This window comes from Zeus faber (genome assembly GCF_960531495.2).
Source record: "Zeus faber genome assembly, chromosome: 18".
Taxonomy (NCBI): Eukaryota; Metazoa; Chordata; class Actinopteri; order Zeiformes; family Zeidae; genus Zeus; species Zeus faber.
Window position 1 is genome coordinate 8,971,155 of NC_137210.1, and position 25,000 is coordinate 8,996,154.

Genomic DNA, 25,000 nt, shown 5'->3' on the forward strand with positions numbered 1-25,000 from the left:
TCTTCATAGCATATTATCTTGCACTGGTGGTAAACGACACAAAAAAACCAAAACAATCGGGTTGAATGGATGAAACTTGTAATGATAATTGACAACAAGGAACCAGGCTAATTGAATTAGCACTTTAGCCTACACACCAATTAGCCCGACGTCTTCATTCAACACTGAATACTATCGAGTTGAGCCTAAATAGCGCTGCAGCACAGCATCATAGCGGACCGGTGAAACGTTGAGGTTCTGTCTGGGAACAAATGAACACGATGTTCGTTTGAACGTGGAAGATACTACTACCTTTTCTTGAAGAAACAAAAAGAGAAGGAAACTCCATTTCCCAGGGAGGATGGCGCCGCGCCGGAGTCTCCCAAGAAAGCGGAGTGCGCATGCGTATCCAGACGTGGCAGCGGCATCATGGCCTCTTGGAAGCGCTGCAGGAGTCGGCTTGGAGCGGCGAAAATGTACATACTGCTGCTGCTGGTGAGTGAAAAGAGCGTTCCGATCTGCATGGCGTGAATGGGGCCGCGGGCGAAGTTATCGATACCCTCCGGGTGGCGTTTGGGAGCCCGGGCGAGCAGGCATTGATCACCCTCCGCCTTGGGTCCGCGCAGGAGGCAAAGTTGACAGCGTTATCCTAGAGGAGAGACCCAACTCAGCGCTCCGGTCCAGCGATTTAACCAGTGGACGGCGCAGGCGACGTCCAGCGATGCCTTCGTTATGTTCCCCCAGGCACGAAAGTTGGTCTGATCGCCTGCACTTGTAGCGGTGTTTTGTTAGGCGCCCGTCCTGTGTGCACAAAACGGTCCCTCCCGATCAGGTCCGAGGAGAAGGTAAAGAGTCTGACATCTGGGGCCTGGAGAGTCTGAATGTGCCTGGGTGGGAATTCAGATCTAGTTCCTCTCGGTTCCACACTCATGCGGAGACTTATTTACATGTATGTAAGTGTCAAATAATACACAGAACAGGATCTACTTATCAGAATACATACAATCATATGCTGGAGATTTGACTGTCCATTAACGGACATTCCTAGGCTGTGTGTGTGTGTGTGTGTGTGTGTGTGTGTGTGTGTGTGTGTGTGTGAGTGCATGAACAGTCACATGACAGTCAATGATAAACTGAATAAAATGTTTATTTTTTTTCCGCAGACACACGATTCCTAGTGTGTAGAAGTTACGCTTTATTCAACCTCATTGGGGAAATGTGCCCTCTGCATCCCACCCATCCTTAGGAATTCCAGGGTGTACTATCTAGATCACTTCACATCTAGAGCCGATGCCTGTCTCTAACAGGCAGGTTTTTAGGGTGGGGAGAAATGGGAGCACCCGCTGGAAACCCACGAGAACATGGGAAGAACGGCCGCTGGCAGGTTGGAACCCAAAACCATCTTGATGCAAAGTGGCCAATGTCCCTTTACCCAGTTAAAAACAGTTAATGCTACAAGCTGCAGACTGTTCCTTGCGCCACATCCTGTTCAGAAAGCAATGCAAACATGGGTGGAGTGTTGTTCTGTAAGTGTGTGTACATAGGGTAGGTATAGCAGTCCTGGTATAGGCAGCTGGGCATCTCTCAAGGGATGAGGTGTGTGTGTGTGTGTGTGTGTGTGTGTGTGTGTGTGTGTGTGTGTGTGTGTGTGTGTGTGTGTGTGTGTGTGTGTGTGTGTGTGTGTGTGTGTGTGTGTGTGTGTGGTGGCGGCTTTCTCTCTGCCCCGCCTGTCAAAGTGATTTCTGGAACTTCTTCCTCCACTTGCGCATACACAAGGAGACACACAAGCACAAATGTCGACACAGTTTCCTTCGACTCTTCAGGTCCTGTCGAAAAAGCGGACCGGGCTGGTAGAGCGAGTGAAAGTCGGCGACATTGGGGGGCCAAATGACCACTTTTCCCTCAATGACACTAAAAGCTCCTGCTGATAATGTAAAAGGTCTCGGCTTGTCAAAGCTCTGGGCTCACCGTCTCTCACCGTCTGCTTCCTCAAGAAATTTTAATACTGCACACACTCACACAATGCCTGCAGATCTTTGCACACCTCCCAATTACACACACGTTGACTGGCTCATTAGTCAGAAGGCAATCGAGGCGAGTGCTTTACAAAAACTGGCATGATTACTGCTGATTCAATGTCGCCCCCCCCAAAAAATATAAAATAAAAAAACAAACAAACCTGCATTCTATTTATTATGCAGATTTGTCACAACGGGTAGGAGCCCAGTGCCCGTTTAGTAGGCGCCACCTTGTTTCTTGTTCTTAAGGATGTGTATTTTTGGGGGAGTATTTTGTCTGCACACAGCTTCATGGTGGGGTCTGAAACTGGTCAACATGTGAATGTTGTCGTTTCTCACCTTCTGTAGTCTCACATCTGCTTTTAATATAAATAATACTAATCTAAATGATGTGTAAGACACTGTGACTACATATTTAAAAAAGGCCACCAATATAGGTTGATGCATAAATCTAAATGGTAATGAAGACTTGCACCAAAAGGACCAGCGATTTGGAAAAAGAGATGAGTTCACAGGGCAGCGTCTGCTCGTACTATAGCGAGGCATCTCAGAAAGTGAGTTAAACAGGCTTGGCCGCCCCCGGATCTGCAGTCGGAGATAAGTGACTGTCGTTCTTACGACATGCCTCCCTTTTTACGATTCCCCCCATCGATCGCCTTTTTTGAGCCGGTCAGTCTGTCCCTGTGTGTCCCTGTGCAGCGTGTGTTCAGTAGACGGTGGTAATGGAGAGGGACAGGGTTGGGTACAAACACAACACTATTTGCATGCCACCCCCTGTGGTGTCACACTAAAGGAAGCCAGCCGTTGGAGCCGCCAGGGCTCACAGCCAGGCCCGCTGATTGCTCGCCATCGATAGCGGTTTGCTACTTATCAGCCGCCTGTCAGCTGAGAGGATGCGCTGCCTTAGGAAGACGGAGTTAGCCCACTTGGGTGGAACCAGTCTCCGGCTCTAACCTTGGCCCGCGAGGCGGTCGGCGCGACGCTGTTCCGTACCCTGTATTGAACGGAGCATTGTTTATGTGAGCCCTCTGTGCGGCGCAGGTGACAAGCAAGGCTCCATAATGCCATATCAAATCTTCTTTACGCCCCGTCTGCATTATGAGGAGGCTGCACAATGCCACGCCGTTGTGTACGGAGGCTTTTTTCCATATCAACGCAAATAAAGTCTGGTTCACATTGTCAAACAGTCTGAACAGAATAGAACAGAATTTGTCTGCATAGTTTGTTTTTAACAGAGGGAGAGAGAGGAGGAGTATTGGAAACAACAGCAGTTTAAATATTTATTTAACACAGTTTGATCGTAGGTTTTATGTCCGAAATACCCCGAATGCTTTTATTCGTTGTTGTTTGAAAAATAACCAATCTTTGTGATTCCTGCTTGTAATGTCATTTTTTAAACAAGTTACAACATGTTGATCTTGTTTAGACTGTCTTAGTATAAAAACTCTTAACTTACACAAAGTCAGTTATCCAGTTAAAAGGTATTTAAAAAACAAAAATTTATAGTAGTCTGCCATAAATACATTTTAATATTATTGAAATGTGAGCCACAATTGTAATTATTCAGTGAGGAATCTTTATGCTGTATTGCATATCTGTAACTACGTGTCTTGATCAATAAGCAAATCCAGCAGCTCGAGGTCTCTGGTACAATGTAGACTCATAAAAAACACATTTAAATTGACTGCACAGTTTACAAATCATTTCTATGTAGTTTTATCTCATGTTTCTATTGAAAAGGGTCACGTAAGCCGTGGAGCCGAAACAGTGGATTAACCTGGATTTAATAGGAAGCGTGCACTTAGGCCATGACCGCAGCACCCGTACGCTGCACCAACTCGCCCACTGCACTTCTACCGTTATTCAACATCTGTCACGGAACGCTTGTGCACGTTTGAGTTGGTGGACGTGTCACGTAAAGTCCCGGCTGTCTGGTGTTAGCCTCTCTGCCTCACTTAGCTGGCTCTCTATACACAGTTTAATGAAAGCTTTTTGTGGCGTTTATGTCTGACTTCATTAAAAATGATCTCTGCCCTAATGCAAGACCATCCGTTATGTTGCTTTTTAAAGTCATTTACAGTCTGCCGACATTTGGAACTCCTCATCATTTAGCTCCTGCTGCTTTGGCCTATTTTGTATATAATGACGTTGTGCATAATGATGAAAATTGTGAGGTTAATGTTATGAGAGTGAGCCAGAGAGAGACTTATTCCACCTGTCATTTTATTCATTGCACGGAACTGTAGAGCAGGGGTTCTCAAACTTCTCGGCTGGCCACCCCAAAAAAACCCCCCAAAACCCACCACATCATTCTCACTCGCCGATGTTGGATCCAACAACAGCATAGTTAAGTATACGAACAAACCTCATTTGAGTTGGCACCCCGAGTGATTAGAATACCAATAAAAACAGTGCCAATTGTGACGTAAAAATTATAATTTTTGCCGCTATGGTTTTTGATATATTTAACATTATATTTCATGAGCTGTTATGTAACTTTCCAAACCATCATCGTCCATAACGCTCAAAAACAGTCTTGTGTTTTCGTTCTATGTTTGTGCTTAGGGTGAGCAAACGTCCGCATTTGTGCAGGAAACTCCCGCATTTTGACCAATTGTCCCCCAACCAGACGCAATGTCCCAAATTTTGACCAATTGAAGCTTGTAGATTGAAGTATATTTTTATAATATTGACATTTATTCCCATGCAAGCTGCACAGAGAGTCAGCGCAGCAGCAGCTTTTCTACTGGTCTCCTCTGCGTCTCCTCTTCTACTGCGCTGTCGGGGATGGGAGTGGGAGAGTGAGTTGCTATGGTTACAGGGACGCTCCGTGCGGTTTCAAACGTAGAGTCCACACACACACACACACACACAGGCATGCACACTCTCTCGCTCTCTCGTACGGAAAATGTAGCTTAGTGAAAATTTCTTCATTGTGCATCTACTGAATAATTTAACTGAGAGTTTAATTTTAACTGCCGTCGAGCATTGGATAATCGGTCTCCCTGAAATCCACGCTGTCGTCCTCCACTCCTCTCTCCGCCGAACCTTGTGTCTACCCTCCAAAGCCGAGGTCCCTCCGAACCCAGAGGTCGCTCAGAACCTGCGGCTCTAAGCATTAAGGTGTCCCCTAACCAGCCTCTAAGTGCCCATATGCTCCAAAATGCCCGACCATTTAAGCACACTGAAAAGATATGATCATCAAATCAACCTATTCAGTTGGACACCCACAACGCATCACCACAAACTGCATCGCAAACGTGTATGCCCCTCTGAAAATATTTCTATCCAAGTTTCAGGCCTAGCTGAGGGTAGTATTTTAAGATTCCGGTCATACGCGCACCCAGTCGGGAATTAGAAATTCGAAAATAAGCCTGACAGGTATTTGTTTTCATTCCAGGTGATCGTTCATCAGCCAGGATCTGCTGAGCGAGCAGACAGTGTCGGGTGTCCAATTCGGTTCTCGGTGGGGGACGCGGCATGAAGGAGGGACTATTTAATAAGCTGTGATGATGAAGGACACGTATTGAACCCGTAGTAGGACATTAGAGGATTTGGGTTTTTTTTTTTTTTTGTTGTTTTTTTTTTTTTTTCTCCTGTCGTCATATTCAGAGTCTAGCATTTTTAGCATGAGTTGTATGACCTTCTCCTAATCACACCATTGGGGGAAAAGCACTGAGATCCGGCAACAAAGGGCTGATAGAGCTTATTGTTAGAAATTACACAAACACTTGTCTTTGCTTTTGAAGCTGCTGTAGTATGCACACCCTCACTTCTCTACTTCGTGAGACATTTAGATTATAACCATAATGATAACAATTACTCATTTGCGTAGAATATTTCTTGAATAACTGATAAGACATTAAAACACAATCAAGACAGACCAAAAATGACATTTCTAAAAGAGCACAATGGCAGAAAAATATGGTTAGGGAGTTGGTATTCAATTCTATTTCGTCCAAGGTACAGAAACTATATACCAGGAAAGAAATGGACAGCTTAACAGACAGTATGGACACTCAGAAATGTACAATTTGGAAGCTCCGTTAATGGGATTGCTCAAGGTTTTATGCTTTCCTGTGAATTTGGCAGTTGGCATATTACAATAAGTTTGACTGCTACGCTCTACCTTTCATAAAACAGCTGGCACTGGTTTTAAATTGTGTTTTAAGAACATAATGGGTAGTTTATCTCACCAAGACATGACATACATATTCATTGCACTACAAGTAATGCTTTTATATTTTACACGGTTCTGTGAAACCAAAGTCAGACTGACTCCCCTTTTCTACTAGTAGACATTAAGGCCCATCCACATGTGCCACTTGTGACTGTTTCTTGTGCTTTGACCAGGTGTGGCAGGTGTGGGTGCTGGAGGCAGTGAAGGTGTCTCCTCTCATAGAGAAGGTCAGCGACCACAAAGACTTCAAGAAGCTCCTCAGGACACGGACCAATGTTCTGGTGCTCTACACCAAAACAGGTACGGGGGGACTTTTAAGGTTCCTTTATTCTCAGTAAGTCACGTCACAACAGCAGAAACTTGATCATGAAGGAACAAAAAAAAGAGACAAACCACAGTAAAGTCACAGGTCAGTAATGAATTGTAAGAGTATAAACATCTTCAGAGATAACTAGGTACGCAGGGATCTGTTGATTTCTTCACCAGGTTTGAGAGCGCTGTTCACTATAAGGACAGCTCCCTTTGTAGCCCAGACTTCCTCCTTTGTACGGTTTATCTCTTTAAAGAGAGAGACTTTTTTTTTTTCTTTTACTTTTAAGGTTCCTTTTTTTTCCAGTAAGACACATCACAACGGCAGAAACTTGATTATGAAGGAACCAATACACAACAAAAATAGAGACAAACCACAGGAAAGTCACAGGTCAGTAATGAATAGTACAAGTATAAACAGAGAGAGAGGCTATGGTTGGATGTAGGGATGCAGAGTGTTGCAGTTTTAGCTTTAAAGACTAATAATTGGCAGACTTTGCAACATGAGATTATGTATTCAATAAGGTTCTTTATAAATTACGATGTTGATATAAGCATATCGTATGATGTTACTCACGACTCCTATCATATGATTGCGTTCGCAATAATAATTCAGTGCATCCCGAGTCTTCTCTTTCAATTGTGCCATGTTCAAACTATAAAGCATAAGTTGTCAAGCCATGGAAAACTAACAGAATACAGACCACAACGCTAACCATGGGCAAACAGAGTTGTCAACCAGTTTCTTTTCGGCCATTAGAGAAGGTACCCCCTCTTCCACCCCGCTGCATTTAATTTCCCTTTCCATTTGCATGTTGCAGACTTGTAACAAGAAGTGAGGACTGCACTCAGCGGGCTCGTAGCAGGAGCTGCCCACTGTGGCGTACTCCTGTATTTCTTCCATAAACCCACTCCTACAAACCAGATGTATTTGTTTGATAATTGTTAACCCGTTTGAGGTTATTGGGTTAAGGCCGATCAACCCAACCTCTCAACTGGTGTTGGTGATTGATTGCTGACTGCTGCTTTGTGCGCTGTTGCTTCTTCAAAGGGTTCGGCGGTTTCCTTCCTACGTCTGCTTGTACAGAAGTTTCATCATCAGCCTCTCCACCTAAACTATACCTCCCATTCCAAGGCTTTGACCTTTCGCTCAGTCAGTCAGTCAACCGGCCATTGAATCAGTCAGGCGGTCTGTCTGTGAACCAGTCGGAGCGCTGAGTTGCTCTTTGCTGTGAGGCTCATTGAACCGGAACAACCAACGCTCTCTAGGTGACCAAACCCATATCCTCCAATGAAGCCCTGTTCCATATATGGTAATAAACCGACGTAGAATTGACAGATGTTTTTATTGTTTGCGCAGTGCGAGGCAGAGACCCCAGAGGAGTCCTGGCAATGTCCCAAATCTTAATATAGCCTTAGCTGACAGAGGCCAGTGGAATTGTTCTCTCTACGTACGGAGCCCGAGTGTAGGAGGAGGGAGGCATAAAAGTGATGAATTGTTTTACACAGGGACTTGGATATTACACTATGTTTACTTTCCTTGCAGGAGTCTGCTTTGTTTGCCATATCTCTAGAAATTCAGCAATATTGCGCTGTGTTGTTGTAGCGGGGACAGTTTATTGCGGAATGCTTTCTTTTATGTGCCTTAATTTGAACATGTGATGCAACTGTACAAACAAGGCTACATCCCGCCTCCACCCATACAAGGTGGATTGGGGACAATCTGACCTGAGATGACCTGTGATGTTTGCGCTTGAGTTCATATGGCGGTGTCTAACTACACGTACATCATAACTAAATAGTTAACTACGCAGGCCACTTAGTCGGTCTAATTCGCCCATCGTGTGGCTTGTTCAACACAAGTGTCCCTGGTATCAACGTTGGCGCTCCCCAAGCCTTTGCAATTGTCAGGTGGATTCATCCTATGCCTAGATTACAAATGTAGCTACTGGATCTTTTTTATTCCCGTGTTCTGTGGCTGACGACAGCGGTGTTGCCTGTGTCTGCAGCTACGTCGGGGGACACCCAGCTGAAGCTGCTGTCAAACGTGGCTCAGACGGTGAAGGGCCAAGGGACCATCGCTTGGGTCAACTGTGGGTAAGTGTGATGCCGATGATTTAATCACTCTGCGCCTTCTTCATCTCTGTCCCGGCGAAATTGTAATCACTGCCTATATAAGTGAACATTGTTATGCCAGGCATAGAAGTGGCACGTCTTTCATGTCATCGCTTTCTGTAATTTGCAGCGTTCCCTCTGCTGCCTTTCAATCACGGCCTATTTTGTGTCCTCCAGTGACAATGAGGCTGTCATTAAATGTTGCAGGGTGGATATCTGTCTTCTAAGAGACAGAGAGGAGCGTGTGCATGTGGGTGTGCTTGTGCGTGTGTGTGCACCAGTGTGTGTGTGTGTGGGTGGGTGTGTGTGTATGCACACGAGTCTGCATTTTGTTTGCTTGTGGTACCGCTTTTGGCAAGAGTGCAAGGCACGTGTGCGGACCGTCGCTGATTATCTATGTCAGCCAGACAAATAATTCCTTCCCCACACTTTTGCGGTTGTGTCATACATTTGCCTGCAGGAGCTCTGTCACTAGCATGCTCTCCTCAAGCGGTTTGTATGGGTCAGATACGAGATATACCGCCACCGAACGCAAAGGAATTGTTTTCCTAGGCGCTGTCTTGCTTCGCTCCCCAGCGATCTGACTTCCACTCGCTTTTCGTGATTAAACAAAACAAAACAAAAAAAACACCTGACAACCCATGCACCTCTCGGAAACCCCCTTCTCACCTGGGAGGGGGAAAGAAAATGCATCAAAAAGCAGGAAACACTGGAGAAGTCGGTGTTTCCCTTTGACACCCCGTGCTCTCCTTCTCTGAAGCTTGTCCGGGATGGAAAAATAAATAAATAAAATCTCAAAAAACAGTCTCAAGGCACTGTCGGCAGTTTTGTTTGTTTTCAAAGACATGCCATGATTCTTTTTATTTTATTTTTTTATTTTATTTTTTACTTTTTGGCTTTGTTTTTCTCAAGTGTAATGCACTATGATCTTATTTTTACCCTTTACAACAAACAGCCTCTTGCTGGTGTTGACGAGCGCTCGGTAGGAGCTGGCGACAAATTCTTTGTACGCTACTCATGCCAGTATCCTGCCGGGGGAAGCCAAAGTGGGGTTCGATTCTACAGGACAAACTTGTGCCAGTGTACGCCTCAAGCTCTGCCGTCGCACTCCTCCACGGTCTCACGTGGATGAAGTCCAAAGCAAAGCTCACACAGTGAGCTCGCCGTCGAGCAAGAGGGACGAGCGGGAAAAGAGAGAACGAGAGAGAGGGAGGGGGCACAGTGAGGGGAAAAAGAGAGTTAAAAGAGAAAGAAAATGGCAGCGTGAGACTGGTTCTTCCTGCCAAGGCGGAGTTGCCACCGAGAGCCAGGATGACACACTTTGAACAGATGACAGGGACCTGAGTGCTGGCCAACCAGGATCCACCGGGGAAATGGATGAGCTCATACAGGAAGGGGGCAGGGGCCAAACAGTCTGCTCTGATCCTTCCCAGAGACGTGGATTCCCAGGCGGCACTTCAAGGTGTAAAGGATATAGATGACAAGAGCCTGCGACCTTTTCTACAATTTTGCAGTAAGCAAATGTCAGGAGTAGTGTTTAAAGGGCTTTGGACAAATTCAAGAAAATAACATTTCAAAGGTTTAATTCCTTCCTTGGAAGTATTAATGCAGCTTTGCCCTTCGTTTTGTATTTATCACTGACTAATACCGTCAACATCTTGTCTGCGCATTTAGTTTCGCCCCCCTATCTTCACTCGATTGGACAACAGTTTCACTTGGCCAAGTGCCGGCAGATTAATCGCCTTCTCAGCCGCAGCGTCCAACGCATCTCTCTCTGTCCTCTATTCTTGCCTTACCTCAGTCAGAACCCTGGAACTTCTCACCATTCTATCTTTCCTCCGTCCCCGAGCTCTCTTCCACCTCCGCACATTCCTATTTCCTGCACCAACCGCAGACCCCCCCACCCCCCACTGCCGACTTCACGGCGGCGCTGACTCACTGCGTGACGTCACCCGGGAGTCGGAACACGGATTGCATCAACACTCGCCGCGATCGAGAATTGCGCCGGTTCCGACAGTAGGCAGGGCCCGCGACTGGACGTTGACCTGGACCGGGATGAGTCATTATGACGACACTGGGTTTGCGTTTGGAGATTGCATTTTTCATTTGACTGAATGCTTGAGTTTCATTGGTTGATTAATAGAAAGCGGAGTTTGGAAAGGGTAATGATGTGCGGCACATCCTAGTCTGACTCAGTTGGACTTTTCTTGCCACTGTGAGTCAGGCCCTTACTGTTGTGACCGGGTACCTCATTTTCCACTATTTACAGCATTGGTCTGCTGAACAACAAAAGCTAGGTGACTAAGTCAGCGTGGCTGTTAACGTCCAAGCTTGGTGGGTCAAATTGAAGGCGACAAAGCATTTTTTAAATGGACAATGGCCTCTCGTTCTCCAGACAGGATAGGTTGGCACTCGGGGGGGGGGGGGGGGGTGTTCACATCTGCTCCGCTGACGCCCTGACTGGTGCCATCTGCGCCGATGAGTCAACAGAGAAAAGGTGTTGGGTGCACAGAAACGCACCTGAGAGACAGTCTGTCCACCACCGCATAATGCACATGCTGGCTCTGCTCTCCATCGGTTGTGGCTGCGCTGAGCTCATCACTATTGGTGCAACAATCCTGCTCCTCTCTCAAAGGACAATGTGGTTTTTGTCTACAGAGGGACCTCCTCCTGCTGTAAATATTCCATCTTTTTAGAATTTTTATTAGGGCTGGGACGTACCACTTGCTGTCTCCCTTGCTCTTCCCCCAAGCAATGCAAATTTTCTTAGCGAGTTGTTACAGAAAACGGGGAACTTAGAACCCTTGATGGAGCATTGCCGTAGGAAGTGTGAACGCGTGGGTGGGTGGTTAGAAATGCATGATTTTATAATCCCAAATATGGCCATATTTGGTTTAAAAAAAAAAAAAAATCTTACCTTACCGTACAACCTGGCTGATTCACGTTCTCTGTCTTTTACTTTTCTCCCCCTTGCTCTCTTCATCGCTCCTAGCGATGCGGAGGGTCGTAAGCTCTGCAAGAAAGTGAAGGTAGATCCGGCCTCTAAAAGCGGCGGCGCTGAACTCCTGCATTACAAGTGAGTAGCCAAATGCCTCGCTGTCCGTCAGATACAGCTCAGTGCTGCCCCTGGCACCCGCCGCCCCTGCTGGCAGCTCAGATCCCCGTTTTCCCGTTTAATTTCCGACTCGCGGTGTGTTTGGCCCGCTGTTTGTGTTTTCTTGCAGAGACGGGACATTCCACACGGAGTACAACAGGCCGGCAACATTCAAGGTTAGTTCCCTGGTTCTCCCTACACTTCCTCACTTCGAGTGAGAGTCTTCAGGATTTATGTATGGAAACACTTGATGGTCATCATATTAGTCATTACCTTGGACCGGACCCCCGAGGCTCCTATTCTCCGGCACTTTTAACTCAAGTAGTTACTTAAATGGTTTATTCCAAGAGGAAACATGATATTTTCATTTGATAGGTTAAGGTCTTTATAAAAATGTATAAAAGTAACGTTGCAACACAGACAGAGTGGGCAAGATGGGACAAGCCTGGAGCAGATGGAAAACATGTCGTGACAAGGGCTCGTGTGTGTGTGTGTGTGTGTGTGTGTGTGTGTGTGTGTGTGTGTGTGTGTGTGTGTGTGTGTGTGTGTGTGTGTGTGTGCGTGTGCGCGTGCGTGCGTGCGTGCGTGTGTGTGCGGCAGTCTTGGTATAGGCAGCTAGGCATCTCTCAAGGGATGGGGTGTGTGTGTGGGGATGGAGGTTTTACCTGTTGCTCGTTTGTTGCTCTGACGAGCAGCCATCCTGATCCCGGACCAAATTACCGAGACCCATCAGGTGTGGCTGCTCAAACCACACCACCCCCACACCAAAAATGTCTTCTTCAATGAGTTTTACTTCATAAGAGAATGAAATAAGTAAAAAACACCTTAGGACGGCTATAAGTGCATTTGTTTTCTCTGGCCCGTCTCGACAGCCCTTATCGCATTATTCCTCGCGCACGTAAATGTTATTCTCGTTAATATTTTTGCGCCATGAAAAGTAGCACGCTGGCGTCGGAGCTCCCCGGTGTCTTTGAGCCCCCCCCCCCAAAAAAGCAATCCAAATATTGTTGTATTGTATTATCGCGGTGATCGTTACGCATTCCGCCCGCACACCAAACCGCGCGGGTAATCGCAACGCCGAGTGATGTGTTTACCGCCACCATCTCTGCAGACATATGGTTCATTATACGTGTCTCTGAGCTTTTTCCTAAGCCCCATTATCAAACACTTAAGGTAGGGAAATAGATGTGACACTGCGCGGAAGAAGGAGCACTTCAGCGCCAGCGAGCCGCCATCTGTCAAGCGCAGAGGATCGGCTCATTCCAAATTCAGGGGAGACCCCGCGATACCTAATGTAAATTATCACCAGACATTCTTTTATTTGTCTAAAGTGTTTTTTTTTTTATTTGTTTTTTTTATTGTTTTGTCCTTTGTTTTGCTTGTTTTTTATTTTTGTTTTTTTCTGTGAGGGTTTTGGTGCCAGCCGGGACTAATTACATGCTGTTAATCTTAAGTTGTGTTTTTGTTTTGTTTTAATTTTTTACATTTTTTTTTTTTAACCTGCTTATTTTTCCCTCTTCCTCCACCTTTCCACAGTCCATGGTGGCTTTCTTAAAAGATCCTTCCGGACCCCCGCTGTGGGAGGAGAACCCCGAGGCCAAAGACCTCGTCCACATCGAGACGGAGAAAGTAAGTCAGGGCGTGTTCGCAGCCCATTTCGCTTTTTGTGGGTCCTTTTTTAAAACATAACAAGATACAGATAACAAAAAACGATCAATTTGCAAACGTCGAGGTGCTAATTGTGTTGATATCTTTATAACTCCTTGAAATATTAGAACTTCATAGCGATTCTCTGCTGTTTCTTTACCTGCGTTCTTCATTCTTTGTTCATACAGTCAAAGGCTGTTTTTGAGCAGCCTGTCTGAAAATAGGCCGCTATACTTCCATGGGTGTTGCATGATTTACAATAGAGTGTGTGTGTGTGTGTGTGTGTGTGTGTGTTTGTGTTTGTGCGTGTGCGCGCGCGAAGACACAAGACTTTTACTCTGCAATCTCTGAGGCTGCCTATTCGGCGGAACAATTTTATGTTCCGCAATTGAGACTCCGCTCACACCAGTCAGACATTACTTTAAAGTCACTCACACTCTCAAACTCTACTATGATGCACCGAGGTGCAGTGATGTAGTAAATAAAAAGGTTTATAATGAATCCTTAATGGGGTTTTCCCTATAGGGGGTGGGGGTTCCGTTCTGTTTTCATGTTCTGGAAGTGCCTCCTTGTTCATTGACAACGACCCCTTTTTTTTCATCATATCCACTGTGTCTTTCTGTGTTTGCTTCGGTCCGTCGCAAATCTCTCTTTGAAGGACTTCAGGAAGCTTCTGAAGAGGGAGGAGAGGCCGCTTCTTATGATGTTCTACGCTCCCTGTGAGTCATTATTTTTTTGTCCATTTGTTCTTACGATTCGGATCTGGATTCATTCGATTTAGCCTCAATTGAAATCGAAAAATTGGAGTTCCAGTCAATCGTCCTGGAATTAACGCCAGATATTGCTGACGTATGAGTTATTGTCACTCAGTGAAATCGTTTTCTCTCCCTAAATCACGATAATCCCCATTGCTTCAGGCATAATCAACACAGAGGCATTTCATCTATCTCATCACAGTGATTTATTTATTTTTGTATGCAGAAGAAAAAGGACAGCCCCATGAAACTAAACTCTACAATAACCTTCAAATTTCCACTTCAGAATTTTATTTTATTTTTTTGTGCATCATTGCAGGGATTCAATAGGTTCCAGAAGCCGTCGTTTTTCGACAGCGTGATGAGGGCACTAATCACTCCTCTCGCAGCCTTTTATTTGTTTTTATTTGTTTTATCGTGAGGAAGCCTCCTTGCAAATGCATTTTCAAGCTGCGGTGGTTCAGCCTCTTCTGCAGCCGTTTTGACTGCAGAGCATTAGAACGGCCCATTTCCCCCGCCAAATTTCAGGCCGCCTTTTCGCTTTTTGGCGCGTTCAGCCTGCCGTTCCGATTTTTCAAAATCGGAAAGAGAACTTGGATCAGTAAGTGCAGGCGGACGGTGGATGCCGAGAATAAATTTTTTTTCAAGGACAAAACATTACACGTTGTGAAGGTTGAGCTACGAATGAACAAATCCACCTGCAAACTCAAAACAAAATCCCCGCTGACTACCCTGTCACGGGCTGCAGTATTGTCCAAGAAAACACAAAAGGATGCTCGGATGTAAAAGCAGCTCTTCGCCTGCTCGTACTATTATTAAGATTAGTAATCGAGAGCCCTCTAGCCGCGGAAGCGACGCGTTCTTATCGTTGCACACGCTGTGCCTAGAGTAACAACGCCGCGACGCGCGAAGGCTCGGGCGATAAAGATCTAAATGGCGGCAGCCGGTCGGGGGCTCAATTGGACAGGCGTACGAGTCGGTGATTGCTCAGTTAATGGTCTTTTGGTTTTCCGATTCATTACCTCGCTCGCCGCCGACGCCCGGCGAGCTCCCATTCACACCAAACGGCTCCGTCGACAAAACCGCCAGCGAGGCCTTTGTTGGGCTTTATCGATGGAGCCTGAATGATGATGGCGCTGAATTCCTCTGTAATAACTTCTGTTATTCACTTTTGTGTATTTTAGCTTTTTTTGTTGTTGTTTTTTCTTCCTCGGGACAGGGTGCGGTGTCTGCAAGAGAATGCAACCGATTTTCCAGCAGGCAGCCACGGAGACCAAGGGAAAATACGTAAGTGGGCCCGAGGCGGCTGTCTCACCTCCCTCTTACTCTAGTGTCTGCTTGAGGCGTGTGGCGGCCTGGCCATGGTCTGAGATGCGACCGGACCGCGTCATTGATCTGTGGTTTCCCTGATCTTGGCCAGCGCTGCCATGGCGAAGCAGGTCTGTGTGACGGGTCCACGCTATTTGTTCTCTCGGACGGCATGATAGCTGTGCCATGAGGCATTTAAGCGACAATGTCAAAGACCTCTATCTCCTTTCATTTATTAATTTTTTTTTTTTTCTGGTTTTGAATTATGCATTTTGTGTGTTTTGGTGTACAGTACATTAACCCTGTGGTGCAATTACTGCAGCCTGTTTAAAAGCTCTATTTTAGAGTATCCAGAACGGTGCGGAATTCAATTCCATTCAAGACAACTTTATTAATCCATGAAGGCAATTTGATTTTGGGCATAAATAAAAACAGACAGAAAACAGACATATGCCAGACAATAAAAAGCAATAGAGCTGTTTTAGAACTATGTTGGACTGATAGTGCAATTGCATTTAAAAATAATAATAAAAGTCATAATAAAATAAAGATAAAAATAAGTAAAAATGGAATTGTCCCAGGGTTTACCCCGGTGTATTACAAGCCTAGCAGCCCGCTGGGCTTAAGTTGACCCCTCTGCCGGGCCTAAGCATCTGCGTTTAAAAAAAATATATATATTATATAATAATATTTTTATGTATTTTTACGGTTGTGCGCGTGAAAATATCAACATTGACCGCCACAGTGATTTTCAAAATGTACTATTTAAAAAGGATACATTCTTATTTCGTTGTAGAGCTTCGCTTTCTCTTTCTTTTTCCCTTTCTCAATGACAACAGATCCATCTGTGAATAGCTCCTCCGCTCCATGCACACTCTTAATCAAAACATGATCATGCGCGGGATGTTTTACACAGCCCGTTGTGTTGGGTACTGAAACTCGCCACCGCTATGGCACTGGTTCATATACCATCAGTATCTACCGGACCGAATTGTGCGCTGCTTGCAATCCTCTGTGTTGCTCTGTTTGGTGCGCCGCCGCTTTCCCCTCCCGTGCGACGTCGAGCCAAACGGCAAGCGGCACTCATCAGTGTCACATTATGGTCGCTTAGCCAATCAGATAAAAGAGGCGGGTCGAAAGGCTTTCACTATCATAACGTCCAGTTCATACAAACTGTCAGTTACACCGATAAGTATACAAAATGTAATGAAGGACAAATGGGGTTCGTTCATAAAAATCTCTAAAATAACCACGATGTATTTTTTTCTTATAAAAATAATAATGATGAATGATGAATAAATAAAAAATAGCCCTGGATCTACTCATCTTTCATTCCGATCAAGCGTTGAAGCCCTCCAAAATAATAATATATTGTTGATCAAAAACGCGGGATCGCGTGTCCCATTCTTTCTCAATAAAACGAGTAAAAACATTGTTTTAACGTTAGATGTATTTTATTTTACTCAATTTCCTTATTAACACTCTCAGCATTACTCCCCAACTTTTCTGTGAGAAACCCTGAGTCCACATGGCAGAGAGGTATTTAAGTATTCCATGCCAAGCTCCAGATAGAGAACAGAATTATACTTCAGTCCCCTGTTCACCAGGCGCATGGCTTCCGGAATGAACAATGCTCTGCGCCGGTTGGTAGAGGCATAGGCAGCACCCGAGACGGAGCATCTGGAAATGGGATTGACGGACATGGGTACCATCCTTCATGATGTCATGGGCCTTCGCCCTGACCTGCTGCGCATAGAATGAGGCTAGGCTTCGTAGGGGCACTCCAGTGATTTTGGAACAGGTGTTCACTATGTTTTGGAGACTGTTTCTGTTTTTGACAGTGAGGGATGGGAACCAGCAAATGAAGGAGAAACACAGAATACTCTCGATGAACGAACTGTACAAGGTACTAGGGCTGCCCCCAAATAGTCGACCAAACATTCAAGTTCAGACTACGTGATTCTGGCCTGATTTTGCACTCGCTGACAGATTTTTAGAGATCGCCGAGCCCAGATGGGGGGCCAAATCATAGCGCACTCCCGTGAGCGCTGAGCATGTGGTGTGAACTGCTTTCTGGCAGCAGCCAGAAATGCATAAAATACCTATTTTACTTATCTTCTCTATGTTTTTAATATATTTATTATTAAAATTCTGCTTTTATCTTTTTTCTTTTTCTTCTTCTTTTTTTACAGTGATCAATAATCGAATAAAAAATAAATAAACCTGTATCGCGCCATTTCTGGTGTCACTTCTTGCGTCTGTTTTCGTGACACAACGTAGTTTGGAGACCCGACCAGATATTCCTCCTGGTGAAAGAACTGTGTGAAACGTGTGACAAGACATTCCAACACATTCCGAAGAATCATTTCAGCTTTCGATGAGCAGCTTTTGCTGGTAATTAACAGGCGCCTCGCTTCATGCGTGCGCGCCGCATGACGTGCACTAGTCTAAAAGTCGGAATAAATATTGCGTATATTACAAAAAATATTGCATATGTTATAAGAGCCATTTGAAACCGTGAATCACATTCTTCAGTTACCAAATCGTATTTTAAGTGCCGGTGCGGCCAAGCCCGTAACATAAGTGTACCTCAACCTAAGCGAGTCTGCGGCCTGTGGAAGCGGGGGACGTCGACACTCTGAATATTATCTTCCGTACGCCACGTTTCAGGGCTAATGATGTCAATATATTATTAAAATGTGTACATTAGTAAAATAATAATAGCGCCTAACAAGTTTAACCAATGTAATGTTTAACAAGTGTAATTAAAAGGCAGCTCGCTTCATGCGTGAGCACCGCGCAGCGCTTGTAAATGTAATTTATATTTTAAAGGCTTGTTATTAGGTACAGTGTTGACAATGTTAATAGTCGGAAATCTTTAGTTGGGTGCAGCCCTCGTAAGTAGGATGGGTTTTTGGACACTAAATAAATTCAGTTTCCAGAGGAAGTATTGACGTTGTTGTGATTTCCTGATTATGTCTTTTGTGTTTTGCTCAAACTTCAAGGTGTTATCGAAGATGGTACTGTTGGAGAAATGCCGTTCTGCTCATTGGTGAGAAAACAAACCGAGAGCCTCGTTCTTTTAATTGGAAAGAAAATTGATTCTGCAAAATACAATAGAAAATACAACATGCACTTCAAAACAGCGTTGCCATCTCTCTCTTAAACAGACTGCTTAACTGGTAGGGTGGACAAAAATATCATATTGCGATTTTTTTATTTTATTTTTTATTTTTTTCTTCTCCTCAGGCAGGACCACAATCTTAATTCTTTTCATTTTGGATTTTAAGACTATTTTGCAAGTTACCAAACAATACAACCAAACTCATTTCCCTATATAAAAAAAAATTGCCCGAGAAGGTTTCAAAACCTAAAAGAAAAAATAACTACTATTATTGGTTTATTGGTGTGTATCTAAGGAAGGCGCATAAAATGCCTTAATTTGATGACTCCTTTGTCACTATCAATCTGTAAATAAGTTTTGTGTAATGTTATTTCCCATTGAAGGAACTTGTAAAACCGCTTCTTTGCCTATTTTTGTTGCATTTCAAAACTGGTTAAAAAAAAAAAAAAGGAAAAATAAGAATAGAAAAAGAGTCTCAAGCTACGATCTACGCCTTAAATAAAATACATTTTTCCGTGTTTTAAATTTGTGGGGCGGGGGGGGGTTGGCGGCGCAACCTTCACAACATACAAAGTGTCACTATTCTTGGCTGTTAATGATATTACCGAAGTGAGATGTTTCTGGATCGTATTTAACAAATATGTTCTAGGATCATCGTATTATTCGGTCTTGTAATAATTTACAATAAAAAGAAACAGACTCTCAGACGGGAGCTGGTTCCCATCATAAGCTGGCAGAGCCGACTCATTAGCCACTACACATCACTTTCTCCGCTTTTCTCACTTCCCAGTCTCTCCAAACAAAAAAAAAAAAAATAGTGTGGGGGTTTTTTCGATGATATTTTTTCATTTCCATTTACTTATTGAACGAACCAAAAAAATCCTGCCCCACCCGGCCCCAGCTATGACGTTATCAAACATTTAATCCATGATCCTGTTGTTATATAAAGCATATATGGTATCAATTATTTCATCTTCTATCACCCTCTTCCCTTTCGTACCAAATGGAACAACACCAAGGTCGGAAAAGCACATATACATTTAATTCAAGATATATTATACCTGCAGATATCTTACCAGGCCTGTCTTATTGGGGAAACACGGCAAGACACATGGCAGGAGGGGTAATATGTCTTGTGCCATGAAAAAACAACCCAGACAGAGGTCGTAGGACATCTGCACCTCAGATTGGCCAACTCTGTCTTCCCACACTTGACTAAGGAAAAGTAAAAGACCAAACAAGGTTCTCTATACTGGCCTATGACAACACACTACGGAAAATCCCAAGTTGCGCTGAGGTGAAAAAAATCCTATGTGAAGCCATGATACAATTCGAACTAGAAAACAAAAAAAAAATCATCATGTATCAGATTATGGAATAAACAAGTACATACACAGAGATTACAATAATACATAATTCTATGCAGAAATAATGGGATTAATGCATGGTTATCACTTAATAATGACACAACAATTTATCGTGTGAACATAATGACTAACACATTGTGATTAGGCTGCCCCGCCGTGGGACTGTATTCCAGTATTGGTTGGGCGTCATTCTCTCCAAATCGACCGATGTTCTTGGCTGTCCATATGACCCTCTGAGTAGTGGTTATCAGTGCTTGGACTAGGGAAAAGAAGGTAGACTACCTCAATCCCCGGACTGAATCCTGGGGATCCTTCTGCCCCAATGTCAAGGGTTAGTCTCTTGACTAGTAATCTGAACCGTTGGTTGGGACCATGATTCACGTCCGATGATTCTCCCTTGTCACGTCCACTCGGCGGTCCTCTGGGGGGTCAGGGACTTTCTTGCAATGGGATGCGTGCACCCACATTGGTCGTTTTGCTACCTTAACTGCTGCTGCGGTTGTGAGGAGGATTTGGAACAAGTCATGAATCGAGTCAAGTTCCAGCTCTTTACCAGTCCCCCAAGTGGGATGGGTGGGGTTGTTACTACTTTAATAAATGAACCTCCAATCTCAGTGCAAGTATGGAATAACACAAACAATTCAGAACCCTGGGTGGAAAATTGTCCAGGGAGTCTGGTAGATTCCAGACTCTCAAGAAGTCACAGCCGAGTATGCTATGCAAGCGAGTCACCAGCCAGTGACCACAGCAGCCTAAAAAGGCCATCAATTGTTTTTTTATTATTTATGTATTTATTGTGGTTTTGGCATATCCACAATGGCGGCATCTCTACTGTTGCCCAGGGTGCGACCCTATAATATCATGACCCAAATTGTGAACATTCCTTTTTACCAGTTGGAGTTTAGTTTTAGACATCATTTTGAGTTAAGTATTTTAAGAGAGCCTGTGTATCAACAACACAAGCCGCCTCATGTGGCGAGCAGATCAGTAAACCATCGACATATTGGATTAATGTACTGCCATTCATAAATTCAAACCTAGCTATATTTTCTCCTAATGCGACAGAGAATGCTGCCAGAGATTCTGCATAGCCCTTGTCGCATGCGAGTCCATGCGTAGTGTTTCCCTTTAAAGATTAATACAAACCACGATTGTGAGTCTTTGACCACAGGGATGCTAAAGAAAGCATTTGCAAGGTCAATAACAGTAAACATTTTTGATGTACAAGGGATTTGAGGCAAAATGGTAGCGGGATTAGGAACAACAGGCGCTCTGCGATGAACGGAGTCATTTACAGCGCGCAAATCTTGAATAAAACGCCACGAGACCGTCTGCCTTCTTAACAGGCGGTATTTGTGTATTGCATGGAGATGAGGGATACGGTTCTACAATGTCTGCTTCTCAGAGCGATTCAAATACTGGGGTAATTCCTAACACAGCATCTGGTTGCAACGGATATTTTAGTTTACTGACAACAGTTCACATGTGTGACTTTCTCTAAATCATTTCTTAAATCATTTTTCACTCGTTTTGGCAGTACAATGCAATAATGAGGCTTCCATAAAATTTAAATCTCTGCTGTGGTTCCACAATTCCTTTTTTTTTTTTTTTCTTTTTTTTTTTTTTTTTTTTTATATATGTTTTTTGTACTTACGGAACATGGACCACTTTGCTGTAAATCACATGCATCGTAATAACCTGGTGTTTCTGAAATAAGAGATATTTATACCGGTCCACACCATCCACCTCCTTGCCATGTATGACCTCTGGGTCTGTCCTAGGGGGCGTCTTCCTGAAATCAATGATAATCTCCTTGGTCCTGGGGACGTTCAACTCCAGCAGTGCATTGTCACACCACTCAATGAAATTATGGAGGGCAGGTCCAAGTTCCTGTTCAGACCCTGAGAGGAGTGAGAAGAGGACGGTGTTATCAGCAAATTTGATGTGGGAACGGTTGGGATGGAAGCTCTTACCCGTCATTAGTGTAGAGAATGAACAGGAGGGGGGATAGGAAGCACCCTTGTGGTGAGCTTGTACTGTGTACAGTGAGTCCGATAAAGTGCCATTAGCAAGGACTGTCTGAGGTCTGTCCAAAATCCATAATGCATACAATTAGACCTTTGTCTCAATTTAACCCAGACCAGAGGCAAAGGTCTAATTTTATGGATTTTTTGTTGTATTTGTTTGTTGTTGGATTGAGTGTTGCCAGACGGGGTGGGGTGTATCGGGGTGTTTCCTACTCGCGTTGAATCGTTTTACCACTTACTGTTGGGCCCTGCAGCCGTGAGTATAACCCCGGCCATACGAGGCCAACCGAGCGGTCGGCACATGGATGAAATGCCACTTTGTACACCTTACAGCCTCTTGTGTTTGCAATCCCGCGATCCGCGATCCCAATGCTTTTGGCCTCATCGCAGGGACAAAACACGCAGTCAGCAAGTGCAAATAAATTTGGACATGTGGGAGTGTTTGCTTTTTCCCCTGGAAAGGGCTTTCGGAAAACACAGCGGAGACGTGACTGGATATTGCTGTAGTCCCAATGTGAGCGCTTCAAGTACACAAAAGCGCTGTGTTTCATAAACACTTGTCCTCGAGCACAAGCGCAGCAGTCGGAGGGGACAATGCACCTCGCGTCGCCAGAGTCAAGCGAGGTAAATGTGACCCACCGCAGCAAAACCCGCTATCTCGTGCATTTCTAAAATCCCCAGGAACAGCCAAATAAGTTGAAAAAAGCCTTTCTAGAAGGAAAAAGATCTTTCCAGATTTGTGTTCCTTTGTGTTTTTTTATCTCAACGTATTTTCAAAACCAAGTTTGATTTATAAATCGTAGAAAAATGTTAAACCGTGGAGTTCAATCTTCCCGTTAAATTACATGGGGAAACACAGTTCAACTACCGAGATGCTCAACAGCGCTGAACAATGCAGATCGATCGTTTCCTGTGTAGCGACCGTCCAGGTGAAGATCATTCCTCTGTATTCCATGTGATATAAAGTCACAATGTGCCACTGTTTTGATGGAGTTCAACCTTATAATCATACTTCTTTTACACACACTCAAAGACATTATTGTGTAGGGGCCGTATACCAACGAAGAAGTAATGCTGATGTCGCTTAAGTAAACAAGACAAGGATCTGGTTCACTTGTCTGTGAAAACTTTCATCTCCATATTGTTATGGATTAGGAGAAGGGGGTGGCGGAAGATCTAAATCATATCGCGGACCTTAATCTGACCAGTGCGATAGATCCAAGTCCGTGTAAACAGCGTGTACTGGACTTCATTTTCCGCAATGATAATCAGTTCTCCGACAGCCATGCTGAATCTGATATCGGCGTTATCCCGAACTTAGAGGAGATGTCAAACAGCAGATTTCAACCTGAATGTGATGATGAAACAGAATATTTTCAAGAACCACCAAAGGAGGCCGACGATACGCTCGTTGTTGAAAGTTGATGATGTGATGAAGTCCGTTGAGGTTGCTGATGCAGATTATGAACAAGTAGCAAGGGACAAGATTTTCAAGTTGACCTGCAAATGCAGCCAGGGGCGAAAAGAAAATGAAAAGAGGCAGCTCCAAGCAGACTCTGAGTGTAGCTGGGGTAAGGTTGGGGTTAGCCCACATAATAATGCCAAGAACTATAAAGATATTTGGCATACGCACATTGATATATTAAATGACACACAGAGGCTGATCTACAGAGACTCATATTATTGATAAACCCTACATTTTGTTGTGTTGTCCACACTTTTAAACTCCTAAATAATTCCACTTTTATAAAACATGTATATTCTTACTGTTAAATAAAAGCTTTTTTAAAAACAAAGGATGTTTCGATGACACTGTTCAACATTCCCTCAAAACACAAGAACAATGCAGAGATTGCCCCATTCCGCAGGGTGTCTAGTGGCCATGTAGCAAGTAGCGATGCGGCTTTGTTGGTCCTCCAAACCATTGGGATTTGGGGAGCTTGCTGAATGAAGCTAAGTGTGGGGGAAATCTTTGAAGGTGATTATCTCAGAAACACAGTTTGCCACACCCTTGTACTTTAACAAGTCATATCTTTAAAAATATTTGCTTGATTTGCACAAGTGAAACCTTGTTTTGAATCTCTGATTCTTCACTTTCAAATGATGCGGAAAAAAAAGCTACCAAATGTACCTAAAGTCTGCGGTGGGTCACAAATGGTTAAGGACACAATGAAATAGATGGGCACATCGTGTTTGCTTCACACCAAGCAGGAAATGAATGAAAAGGTAATTGGATGTGTTTTTGTTTGATTTATAATTTTTTCTCTCTCTTCTTGAGCAAACATAGGAATATATAAGATCATTGATTTATATAATTTATTCCAGGTCCTACATTCAAATCAAAGGGGTGTGTGTGTGTGTGTGTGTGTGTGTGTGTGTGTGTGTGTGTGTGTGTGTGTGTGTGTGTGTGCGTGTGCGTGTGCGCGTGTGCGCGCTATACTACGAGAACATTGTAGTGGGACTGGAAAGTGGAAGCTTTAAATGTTTAAACGCTGGTCAGCCAAGTCATGGTACGCACTTTTCCTACCGCGTCACGGCCATAGGAATGAGTCGAGTTTCCCTGGGTTGGGCTGGATGTTGTGCGTCTACACTTGGTGTGTATTCAGGCTTTAACAAAACGGCAAACTCACTTTCTGAACGTATTTTTTGCAAAATCTTATTCCTCATCTATCGAAGCATAATCTCTCATTCCAAAGAATTATCTGACTTAAATACATCCTGTATTTTTATTACTATGTGGCAGCCATTTAAAATGATCATTAAATTGCTCCGTTTTGTAGCGATGTCTCTTTAAGCTCATGTAAGCAGTTGTTCCCCACAAGAGGAATGCTGCAAAGTTGGAAGATAAGATAGCTCCTTAATTCAGCATTTACCGGACGGAAAACCCAGTCCTCATGAAAAATGTATTTATTCATAGTCATCTTTTATTTACTCCCGACTAATGGCAAAGGTTTTTTTTTAATTTTTAATTTTTTTTATTTTAATTTTTTCAGAGCCAACCTCATGTTGTAACTTTAAGCAAAAATGTTGGATCACTTGTATAATCAGTCTGGCTGGGAGCAAGATGCACCATTCTC

General features: G+C 44.0%; 1 protein-coding gene across 1 annotated transcript in view; it reads left to right on the forward strand.

The window, feature by feature from the left end:
• The first annotated feature begins 433 nt into the window (after positions 1-433).
• The window catches only part of pdia5 (protein disulfide isomerase family A, member 5), a 57,900-nt gene continuing 33,333 nt past the window's right edge, over positions 434-25,000 (forward strand). Inside the window, exons 1-8 of the mRNA XM_080018772.1 lie at positions 434-474; positions 6,351-6,477; positions 8,496-8,583; positions 11,594-11,677; positions 11,826-11,871; positions 13,232-13,324; positions 14,001-14,061; positions 15,317-15,384. Of these exons, the coding sequence (XP_079874898.1) occupies positions 454-474; positions 6,351-6,477; positions 8,496-8,583; positions 11,594-11,677; positions 11,826-11,871; positions 13,232-13,324; positions 14,001-14,061; positions 15,317-15,384 (588 nt within the window). The 5' untranslated portion in view covers positions 434-453. The remainder of the gene's footprint in view (positions 475-6,350; positions 6,478-8,495; positions 8,584-11,593; positions 11,678-11,825; positions 11,872-13,231; positions 13,325-14,000; positions 14,062-15,316; positions 15,385-25,000) is intronic.